The sequence below is a fragment of the Heteronotia binoei genome, chromosome 21 (genome assembly GCF_032191835.1).
Source record: "Heteronotia binoei isolate CCM8104 ecotype False Entrance Well chromosome 21, APGP_CSIRO_Hbin_v1, whole genome shotgun sequence".
In the NCBI taxonomy this organism is placed as follows: domain Eukaryota; kingdom Metazoa; phylum Chordata; class Lepidosauria; order Squamata; family Gekkonidae; genus Heteronotia; species Heteronotia binoei.
Genome location: NC_083243.1, coordinates 79,532,474 through 79,544,912, shown reverse-complemented (window position 1 = coordinate 79,544,912; position 12,439 = coordinate 79,532,474). Strand labels below are relative to the sequence as shown.

Sequence of the window (12,439 nt, the reverse complement as noted above, 5' to 3'; positions counted from 1 at the left end):
GGACCCTTCATGTTTTTTACATTTCCAACATCAATCAGACATCTGATTATTTGTTTTCGACAGGTTTTTTTGGTGTCATATACCATCTATACAACATTTTGTAACAATGTTCTTTTATGTTATTACATGTCGATATTTTCATAGAATTCTTCCACAAATATTCCCATTGTTCCATCTGAATTTCCTTGTTTATATTAACTGCCCACTTTATCATTTGAGATTTTACGACTTCCTCTGTAGACCATTTCAGTAACAGTTTATATACTCTTGAGATCAATTTTACGTCCTCACCAAACAACATTTTCTCCATTTCTGTTCTTGTTTTATTCCTTCATTCCTAATATCCTGCTTCAGTAGACTTTTAATTTGTAACCATTGAAACCAATTAAATGTATAATCCAATTCTTCCACTGATTTTAATTCTGCTTTGCTTCCTTGTATTTTTAACAATTGTTTATATGGTAACCATTTCTCTTCCTCAATATCCGAATATAACTTTATTACTTCCGTTGGCACAATCCACAGCGGTTTCCTCTCATCTCCATATTTTTGGTATTTCAACCAAGTTTTAAGCAAACTACTTCTTACATAATGATGTAAGAAAAAACCATCCATTTTACTTTTCCCATAGCACAAATATGCATGCCAACCAAAAACCTTTCCATGGCCTTCTAATGTTAATAATTTTGTTTAATAACACTATCCAATCCTTAATCCATACCAAACAAACTGCATCATGATATAGTCTTAAATCCGGTACTTGGAAGCCTCTCCTTTCTTTAGTGTCTGTTAGGATCTTCATCTTAATTCTTGGTTTCTTGCCAGCCCATATGTTCTCTATGTTGCCAGCTCGATGTTTCTCTATGGTTTAGTCCTAGAGGGGCTTAAAAAAAGCTATAGTTTTCCCTTCCCTTGATGGCCTCTTCCGCCCACACTTGCCACAAAGTCTTGTTATCTATGGTTGTGAAGTCTCACGATGTTCCCAGACGTCATTTCCTGTAATGACTTATTGATCTGCAGTTCTTCCACTCTCAGGGGGAGTGACCACAAAAATTCCAAACAATATCAGCTTTTGCCTTTTTTAAGCCTTATATCTGTTTAACTCAGTCCAAGATTTCCCCCTCCTCCTCCTCCTTTATTATTACAAGTTGTTTATGTGTCCAGACCTTCGTTTGCCTTCCAAATATTTCCCAATTTAGTCCCGGAGCAACAGATAAAAATCTCTTGACCTTTGAAGACCCGACATCAAACACACTGGTCTGTTTCTCATCCACGATTAATTAGCCCTTAAGAAGCTTGGCACACGTTGAATTTATGTCAATTTAACGACCCCAGATACCCTCTATAGACGTTGGAAGTGGTTCTTCTCCAGAGACTCTTCAAAGCCAAAAAGAAACCCCCCCCTGGGATTTCTCGTTAGCCAAAGTACCTCTCCTCAGAACTTTAAGCATATCTTGGCCATCATCTTGTCTAGATGATGTAGACAGCGGGTATTAAAACACCTTCTCTGTCCAGAATAGAGGGTCTGGTGAGCTCCCCCACTGGAAAGCTCATCAATTCTCCATGAAATCCAAACCGGAAGCCTGTTTAATTTATTGTTGTCCTGCATCACCAAGGCTCAAGATTCCACCAAGGCTCAGGAAATAAGGCTCTCATTCACGATTAGAGATGTGAAGGCCTGGAAAGAAGCCAGGGGTGGAAACTAGTCAAAGGGCCAAAATTACTGATTTCACTGACCAAAATTTTTTTTAAAGCCCTGACCAAAAACTGACAAATTACTGAACAATTTAATTTCAGTTTATTGATAAACTGAAGTATAACTGGGACTTCATTTATTATTATTATTATCTGGCCTCCACCATCCTCATAGCCAGCCACTGTACACCTTTTAATTGAGAACATTAGTTTTTATGAAGATAGGACAATATTTTCATGTTTCCAGCTGAGACTGAATCCTACTAAGACAGAGGTTCTGTAGCTGGATAGGGAGGATTCAGAGCCAACTCCCAGCTCTTGGTGGCATGTCCTTAACACCAGCATCAACTGTCAAGAGCTTGGTCGTGATTCTGGGTGCTTCCTTATCAATGAAGGCCCAGATCACAAATGTTGCCAGACTGGTTTTTTTAAAAATTAACTTTATTTAAAAATACCTACCAATAAAAATAACATATATAATAATCATTTAAAACAAATATAACCATCAATTAGCCAGTTCAAAACAGCCATTTCTGATAATAAGAATTATTTGGCAGAACCTCACATTCTATCAAATATTTTGTCTGCATAAACTTTTCTGCTGAGTTATTGTTGGTTGGCATGTCTAAGTTAACCGCAATTTTGTGCATAACTAAAAAATTTCAAAGATGTGTTCTCCAATTATTAACCATAGGGATATGACTATTTTTCCAATTTAATAAAATTTCAATATGCACAACTGCTAATAATAGTGAGATTACATCTAATTCTGTTTTTGTGCAAGTAGAAGAGGGTAAAAAATCTAAGAGTGCCATTTCAGAAAGAAAAGGTAAGTCTTGTTTAGCAATCTGTTTAATTTCTCCTAATATGTCTTACCAATAATTATTAATGGTTTCACAAGACCACCAGCAATGCAATAAATCAGCAACGTTGCAACAATTTTTCCAGCAGTATTTGGAATGTGAGGGTATTATCTTGTTTGGGAGTATAATGCCATCTTGAATTTAATCTAAAACTTTGATAACAAATGTGAAAAATCTTTGAGGTAAAGTTATTTGAAGTCCATTTTACCTCCCAATTTTTCTCTTCTATTCTATTACTACAGTCCCAAACTCAAAGTTTTTGATATTGATTTAAACTTTTAAATACTAAAGACAGTAAAATATGGTATAATTTTGATGTTAATCCAATATTACTTTTATCAAACTGTTTTAATAGCGATTCAAAATCAGTTAATAGTCTTTCCAGGGATTCTTTAATTGACAAACAATATAAATGGCAAAGTTGAAAGTATAAAAGTCAAGGGATCTCATGCCCTACTTTCTTCTCTAAGGGTGATTTCCTACTAGACCTTTAATCCTGATTCAACCCTGTCCCCAAATGGACATTCTGCATTGAACTAGGGGTCACCCCTGGTTTTATCTTGAGTTGTTTTTTGTTTCTACATTCAATTGAGGTCACCCTGGGGTCATCCCATTGTTGTCCTGGGTTATCACAACACTGTTTGTCCCAGGGTTTTCTTGCATGTTCAGGGACAATCCTGGGGTTGATTAGTAGAACTCATTTTGGAACCTTTCAACCCCTTTACACCCTGCCATCTGCAACTTCACCAATCTGCCATCTGTCAGTGCATGTAAGCTCTTATTTTGGTAGGAGAGTTCTATTACATATTTCCCCCTTATTTTCTTTGTCCATTTTGGGTTGCGTGCCATGCAGTCTTCTACCCCCCACCTATATGGGATGGATTTGAAGGACTCAAAAGTGGTGCAAGTGCTCTCCCTTCTTAATTGTGGAGGAGAAAGTGGGCAGCATATGACAAACCGCCAGGATATTCTTTTTCTCCTGTTGAGGAAAAGATGCCTTCACCCAAGAAGCTCTTCTGACTCGCTTTTGTGTTGATACCCATGGTTTTTGGGTGCTGGGTCTCAAGTCTGGCTGCCCCCTGGTACTCTGGAGACCCCTCTACCAAACTGAAAAGCCACCCCCCCACTCATCCTCTGGATCCCCTAAAGGGAGAGCTGTTTCTCCACCACTTCCATCTTTACTTCTGTTGATAACTATGGTTTTGTGTGCTTGTGTTACGGTTCCATAGGAAGTGGGCTGGGAAGAAGGCCAGCTTCTCCCCCCACCCACATTGGATGGATTTGGGAGACTCAAATGTGGTGTGGGTGCACCCTCTTCTTGACTGTGGAGGAGAGAGCTGAATGGGCAGCATATATCAAACTGCCAGGATATTTTTTTTCTCCCATTGGGAGGAGGATGCCTTCCCCCATGAAGCTCTCCTTCCTCTCTGTTGATGACTAGGAGCTTGAATATAGAATAACCCAGGACAGGCAGGCAAGTTAAACTGGGACAAATGGTGGTGTAGAAAAAAAATACAGATTTCTATTTCCTGGAAGGAACCATGATTGATTAATGAATCACAAAAAAGGTGAGAGATTTTTGGGGTCAATAAATGTCTCTTTTTTCCCAAATGTTTAGCATATTAATTAACATATCTTGTGATTTATTTATAGATTATCAGTGTTATAATCCATCCAGCAAATCTCTAGTCAAGTATAAGGGTGAATGTAGGCACTCTATGCTAAATGCATTATCATCTTTTACTATCTAGTTAATAGTTCTGTAATGTTACTTAAAACCAAGGCCTGATAATAGAAAAATAAATCAGGTACCCCTAAGCCACCCTTTTAGCGGGTTGGCAGTAAGACATTACATTTTACTCCAGGGACCTTTTTATCCCAAAGAAAATTATTAAAAATATGTTGCCATTTCTGAATAAACTTGCGTGGCAAGGCAATAGGGAGCATCTTAAACAAAAATAAATAGGTAGTATAAAACTTTCCAATATCATAATTTCATCTGCCCAGGTAAACTTAAGCTTACCCCAATGTTCTAAGTGAGTAACAGTTGATTCCACAATAACTGTAAAATTATACTTCATTAATTTTGTTAGAACAATTGGTATATTCATGGCTTTTTTTTTTTTTAGCAGGAACGCAGTTCTGGCTGGCTTGGCATCAGGGTGTGTGGTCTAATATGAGTTTCTGATGGGTTTTTTCTACAAAAAAAGCCATGTGAAACAATGGTGACATCATGAGGTGTGGCCTAATATGCAAATGAGTTCATGCTGGCTTTTTCTACAAAAAAAGCCCTGGGTATATTTGTGTCTAAATGGCACCAAGATTGCATGATCCATTTATATGGAAACAAAGAGTGAATTCTAACAGCAGTATGATCTGTTAAATAAGCAGGATACAATTCAGATTTGTTCAACTTTAAACCTGAAATGACACTGAATTGGTGTAAAATAGCTTGTAATTCAACTAATGACTGTTCTGGAGATGTTAAATACAACACCATATCATCAGCACAGAGTGCCACCTTATGATCTTTCTAACCTATCTGAATTCCTGATTAAGTTTTGTTGAATAGCCATAGCTATTCAATTGCTAAGGCAAACAAAGAGGAGACAAGGTCAGACTTGAATTTTTCCACCTCTGCAAGGTCAGGCAATGGGCCCCCTACTTGTTCTGCCCTGCCCTAGTCACAGTAATAAGAACATAAGACAAGCCATGTTGGATCAGGCCAATGGCCCATCCAGTTCAACACTGTGTCACACAGTGGCCAAAAAAACAAACCCCAAGTGCCATCAGGAGGTTCACAAGTGGGGCTAGAAGCCCTTTCACTTTGCCCCCCTCCAAGCACCAAGAATACAGAGCACTGCCCCAGACAGTTCCAATAATATGCTGTGACTAATAGCCACTGATGGACCTCTGGCTCCATATTCTTATCCAATCCCCTCTTGAAGCTGGCTGTGCTTGTAGTCACCACCACCTCTTGTGGCAGTGAATTCTACATGTTAATCACCCTTTGGGTGAAGAAGTACTTCCTTTTGTTCGTTCTAACCTGACTGCTCAGCAATTTCATTGAATGCCCACGAGTTCTTGTATTGTGAGAAAGGGAAAAAATACTTCTTTCTCTACTTTTTCCATCCCATGCATAATCTTGTAAACCTCTATCATGTCACCCGCAGTCGACGTTTCTCCAAGCTAAAGAGCCCCAAGTGTTTTAATCTTTCTTCATAGGGAAAGTGTTCCAACCCTTTAATCATTCTAGTTGCCCTTTTCAGGACTTTTTCCAATCCTATAATATCCTTTTTGAGGTGTGGTGACCACAATTGTACACAGTTTTTCACATGAGACCGCACCATTGATTTATACAGGGGCATTATGATACTGGCTGATTTGTTTTCAATTCCCTTCCTAATAATTCCCAGCATTGAATTGGCTTTTTTTTATTGCAGTCGCATACTGCTTTGACATTTTCAGTGAGTTATTTACCACGACTCCAAGATCTTTCTCTTGGTCAGTCTCTGCCAGTTCACACCCCATCAATTTGTATTTGTAGCTGGGATTTTTGGCACCAATGTACATTACTTTGCACTTGGCCACATTGAACCTCATCTGCCACGTTGATGCCCACTCACCCAGCTTCAACAGATCCCTTTGGAGTTCCTCACAATCCTCTCTGGTTCTCACCACCCTGAACAATTCAGTGTCATCTGCAAACTTAGCCACTTCACTGCTTACTCTCAACTCCAAATCATTAATGAGCAAGTTAAAGAGCGTGGGACCCAGTGCTGAGCCCTGCGGGACCCCACTGATTACCGTCTTCCACTGCGAAGATTGCCCATCCATGAAATAGTCAATTTCAGTTTGGACTACTATAACTTATTCTACGAGGGCCTAACCTTGAGACTGACCTGGAAACTCCAGTTGATGCAGAATGCAGTGGTGCAGGTCCTTACGGAGACCCTGTGAACAGAACATATTCGATCCGTGCTGCGAGAGCTGCACTGGTTACCAACTGAGAACTGGATCAGGTTCAAGGTTTTTGCTTGTCATCCGCGGCCGAAGAGATATCCAGCTGACCTCGCCAGGGCTTTTAGTGCACTGGTTCGAATCTGGTGGAACTCTCTGCTGAATAACATCCATGCACTGTGGGACTTGATGCAGTTCCGCAGGACACATAAGGTTGAAAACAGTGACGGGATTCATCTGGCTGGCACTCCCCCCCCCACCCGATGTTAGCATAACTGGAAATTCAGATCACCACCTGAGCAAATCTGACTGATATGTTATTGTAATTGTAGTGTTTTAACCCAAATAATATATTGTTTGTTTATTGTTGTACACCGGCCCGAGCTCTATTTAAAAGGAATGGGCAGTATAAAAATCAAAATTAATAAATAAAACATATTAAAATACACAAAATAATTATGACAATAAAACATATTTACTGTAAGATAAGACTTGCCTTTGCTTTTACTTTATCTTTGGGTTTTGTTGCTGAAAAATAAGTTATTAATGAACTTTCATTTTTCAATAATTTCCTGCCCTGTCCTGGATAGCCCAGGCAAGCCACATCTTGTCAGATCTCCAGGCCCCCAGTAGGAGTCAGTCACCAGAGGTTGACATGACTGCCAGTTGTGGACACGCATGCACACACACACACCATCCCCCAGTTTTCTGCACTGCATCTGCAAGCATTTTTTCTTGTCCTCTTCTTTCCCCCAAAATGCAGTAATGAAAAGAACCCCCCCCCAAACACACAAATTGCATTCAAATAAACAAATACTGACTTTGTTGGGTTTAAAAAAAAAATTAATGACCAAGATGAAAAAAACGACTTTCACTAATTTTACTGACCATTTCCCACCCCTGGAAAAATTAGGAATTCTGCCCCCCCATTCCCTTTCCCCTCAATTCTTCCAATGGAAAAATTGTGGTTTTCTCCTAGGGCAGGGGTGGCAAACTCATTTGTTAAGAGGAACGGATCTGACAGAAATGGGACTGTGGGGCTGAGTCATGCATATCCTAAAATGTAATGCCATTTTGCATAGAGGAAATATAGAGGAGATAGACTTTATAAAAGACACAAACACATCCATGCTCTTAGTCAGCTTTGTCTCTTCTCAGTGGAGTGAGAACTAGTGCCTAGTGAGTACTCTAACTTGGGAACCCACAGCCGAAGGGGTATATTACACAGGAGATCTATTGCTAAGCTGGGTAGACTGGAGGAGGGGGGGAAAGCTTGCAATGCCTTGCCATTTCATGTTTTTCCAGGCTGAGAGCATTTTATTTTTTTTTCATTTTTCTGCTGTGTGATCTTTGTGCTTTTCTTTGATGTTTTGTTTTTTTAAATTGCATTGTAAAAACCCACTATTCCCCTACCTTTCCATTTTAAACAAATTATTGCAAGAGTTTTAAGCATGTTTGTATTTTACGTTAAATATATATCTGTAGTCAATGTTCTGCAATAACTTGCCCATTGGAATTATGGTGTATCACAACCACTGGAATACCACCACTATCTCTGTCCTGAAGATCCCTCGAGCACAATCTCCTGACAGTTTTAGGAGAGCCAGCTACATCTTCAACAGCTTTCAGCATGAAAAACTGACATTCTCCCCCAAAGTAGCAGAAAAGATTAGAACAGGGGTGTCAAACATGCAGCCTGGGGACTGAATCAGGCCCCCAGAGGGCTCCTATCAGGCCCCTGAGCAACTGGCTCTTGCCTGCTTCCTTCTCCCCCTCTCTTGCGTCATTCTGCATCACTGCTTGCTTTGGAAGGCTTGCTCAACTGCACAGGAGCTACAGAGCAAAACCTCTATTTTCTCCATTGATCAAGGCTCCTCTCAGTCCTGGTCCCCTGGGGAAGGAGGGAAAGAGCTTCCTTTGCCCAGTTCTCCAGATCCCATGGGAGAAATAACAAAGAAAACACTTTCAAGACCAACGAGTGCTAATGTTTTAAGCAAGTCTTATTTTATTTTTTAAAAAAACATTTGTGTTTCTCTGTGTCCATTATAAAGTGTATATATCTGCTATCTAATCTTGAATAGGTACACACATGGCCTGGTCAGGCCTGACAAGGTCTCATTTATATGATTCGGCCCTCATAACAAATGAGTTTGACACCCCTGATTAGAAAAAACTGAGATGGAAGGCACTATGTCTTGGTGGTCTACTTCTAGTACTGAGTCTTTGGTGTGGGATTATTTGCCAGTTCTCCTTTAGCTGAATTTCCCAAATTTGAAATGACAAAATTCAAGGTTCAAGATCCACCCCCAAAAGAGAACACTACTTTAACAAGGACACCAGGATATTACTATTATTATTATTTATTTGATTACACTGAGCTCTGGGTGATGTACAAGGGGCATAATGCCATAAAAATAATACACAAGTTAAAAACTATTACACAGCTTACTAAATTTAAAACTGAACCTGGGGATCAGTTCAAATCACTCATACTATGCCACTCATGAATGACTTTTGTCAATAGGTTGACCAGCTGCCTGAATCCAGATGGGCCATCGGCTTTTATGAGTAAGAGAAGGAATTGTGTATTTCACCAGACCAGATCCTTGACTCCATCCACAACAAACATGTAAGTGGATGTTCAATACCTGGAAGGCCAAAGTACTAAGCAGCTCACTCACCATAACCAGGAATACTTTGGAAAGGAAGAAGGGCAGAACACAATTGGTAGTCATCTATGATGTTCTGGGATAATTCCATAGGGGTTTTTTTTGTAAAACAATTTTATTATTCTGCAACATATTATATTATTATTCAGCTATTATTAAAAATTTAGTACCAATACATTGCATCACATTTTCCACCTCCCTCCCCCCCTTTTCATGAACTCCACTGGTGCATTTTACTTGAAATACTAACAAGAAATAAAAGGTAGTTTTAACATTTTAAGAATCTTCATAAAAAATCTTATAACTATAGTAAAATAAAGATAAGGAAAAAACCATTAACCATCTTCGTTATAATCCTTTAGTCCTCAATCCTTGTCATAAAAATAAAATTGAATATATATTCCCATAGTCTCACTTCAACTATAATCCTTATCAAAACAGGTGGAAAAAAAAGAAAGAGTATAATTCCATAGTCACATTTTTAAACTATATGAACATATGAAGCTGCCTTATACTGAATCAGACCCTTGGTCCATCAAAGTCAGTATTGTCTTCTCAGACTGGCAGCGGCTCTCCAGGGTCTCAAGCTGAGGCTTTTCACACCTATTTGCCTGGACCCTTTTTTGGAGATGCCAGGGATTGAACCTGGGACCTTCTGCTTCCCAAGCAGATGCTCTACCACTGAGCCACTGTCCCTCCCCAATAGCATTTAACTATTATCAAAAATCACCAAATGTTCTTTCACCTTCCATTGTTTTTCAACATACTTCTGAAATTTTCCCCACTCATTTTTAAATTTTTCTGTATCATATTCTTTTAAGATTCTTGTAAGCTTGTCCATTTCATTCCAATGCATAATTTTCATAATCCAGTCCCACTTTTCTGGTATTTTGTCTTGCTTCCACATCTGCGCATATAATGTCTGTGCAGCTGAAAGCATGTACCCAACAAAAAGATTTCTGGTGCCTTCTTTGTGTTGTAACCCAGAATCTTTGAAATCTCTTGCTGAATCATTTGCCAAAATTGTTTTGCCATTTCACAAGTCCACCACATGTGGAAGAAAGATCCTTCATGTTTTTTACATTTCCAACATCTATCAGACACCTGATTGTTCATTTTCGACAGTTTCTTAGGAGTCATGTACCACCTATAAAGCATTTTAAAAGTTTTCTTTAATATTATTACATGTCGATATCTTCATAGAGTTCTTCCATAAGTACTCCCATTGTTCCATCTGTATTTCTTTATTTATATTTATCGCCCATTTTATCATTTGAGATTTAACCACTTCATTTTCTGAAGACCATTTCAATAATTGTTTGTAAATTCTTGAAATCAATTTTTCATTATCGCCAAACAGCATTCTCTCCAATTCTGTTTGTTATTGTCTTACTCCATCATTTCTAATATCTTGTTCAAGCAAACTTTTAATTTGTTGCAATTGAAACGATTATATTTATATTCCAATTCTTCCATAGTTTTCATGATGGCCATGCCATCTGGGGCTGCTCAAGATGAGGCCCTGGTATGAAGTCCCCACGACGGCCAAATCCAAAACCACCACCAGTAATTCAGGGTGGGACCAACACCAGATGCAACAATGAAAAAGAACCTTGCCATTCTTTCCCATGTATCCAACACCAGATACATAACACTTGAACATAGATCTATGACAAAATACATGAATTATCCTTCCCTGACACTTTCACCATTCAACATCACATATAGACCATCTGCCAACTGAGAGAACAACTAGAAACAGAGAAAAACAATTTTTAACCCCCCTTAATCATGTCTGTCATTCTGACTCTCAGCAATATATCTTCTGAGGCAGCTTGATGAAAATGCTAACTCTATGTGTGATGAAGCAAACTTCATGGTAAGGATCAATAGAAAAGGGACTGAAATGAAATGGCCAATGTTACAATGACTTTATACAGAATTATGGTGGTGCTGCATTTGAAATATTGTGCACAGTTCTGGTAACTACACCACAAAAAAAATCTCCCAGAGCTGAAAAAAATGCAGAACAGTTCAACCCTATAGGAAAGGAAAGCTCTCCTGTGCAAGCACCAGTTGTTTCCGACTCTGGGGCGACGTTGCTTTCACAACGTTTACACGGCAGACTTTTTACAGGGTGGTTTGCCATTGCCTTCCCCAGTCATCTACACTTTCCCCCCATCAATCCTATAAGGAAAGACTAACCGGTCTTGGACTAAACAGTTTAGAAAAAAAAGGTGACTAAAGATGGGATATAATCTAATTTTTAGAATTACATATGAGATGGGAACTTTCTGTATCTAATTTCTCCTTTTCCCATAATACTAAAATTCAAGGTGATAGGGAATAGAGTTACAAAACAGACAGGAAACATTTTACTCAACAAGTAACTGAATTGTGGGATCAGCTGCCAGTGACTGTGTTGGTGGCCACTAGCATACATGGCTTTAAAAAAATTCCTAGACACATTCAAGAGGATAGGTCCATCAATAGCTACCCATGACAACTAACAGGAAGCTCCATCTCCAAAAGCAATAATCCTCTGAATAGAGTGTTAAGAGGCAACGTCAGGAGAAGGCCTTGGCCTCTGTGCTCTGTTTTTTGGACGTGTTATGAAACCGAATGTTATGCCTTTGCCTGATTCAACAGAGCACATGTTTCCCCTGCGTGACGTATAAACTTCTAAGGATACCCCAGCCTGCTCCCCCATCCAATCTGGTTAAAAAAAATCCGTAAGAATAATCTCTTACACCAACTTCCTCTCTCACTGATCAACCAATCAATGCTTGTTCTCACTTCAGTAGGATCTTACTTCACCTCCATCTTGCATGGTTGGAAACATGTAAGAACTCCCAGGCACAAGCTCTGCATGTTGTTTAATAGCTAACTCCAGGTAAGAGATAGATAAGGATGACAGATGTTCTATGACTGAAACCTTAGTGTTTGCAAACAGAGAGAGTGTGTCTTGAAACTGATATATAATTATTTCTAACCCAAACCTTACCTTCTCTTCAGCACCTCTCTCTTCTCTATCCGGTTGAACAACTCCTGTTCCCTCTCCTTCTCTGTCATTTGTTCCAGCCGAGCTCTGTCTTCTTCATCACCCATAAGGTCCTCCCCATAGCCATCTGTGAATTCATCTTCAGATGATGAGTCAGAATCTGAGCTGGAAGAACAGCTGTTGCTTTCAGAGTCTGACACCTCACCTGAAAAAAACCAGAATGATTTCACTATGATGATGCAGTTAAGAAA

At 39.2% G+C, this 12,439-nt stretch overlaps 1 protein-coding gene and 1 long non-coding RNA gene across 2 annotated transcripts in view; both read right to left on the bottom strand.

Annotated features, from left to right (window-relative positions):
- LOC132590295 (uncharacterized) overlaps nucleotides 1-12,439 on the bottom strand; it is a 394,082-nt gene that overhangs the window by 265,789 nt on the left and 115,854 nt on the right. The gene's annotated exons all lie outside the window — the stretch shown is intronic.
- The window catches only part of RTF1 (RTF1 homolog, Paf1/RNA polymerase II complex component), a 70,153-nt gene that overhangs the window by 41,389 nt on the left and 16,325 nt on the right, over nucleotides 1-12,439 (bottom strand). Inside the window, exon 4 of the mRNA XM_060263312.1 lies at nucleotides 12,192-12,393. Coding sequence (XP_060119295.1) covers nucleotides 12,192-12,393 — 202 coding nt within the window. The remainder of the gene's footprint in view (nucleotides 1-12,191; nucleotides 12,394-12,439) is intronic.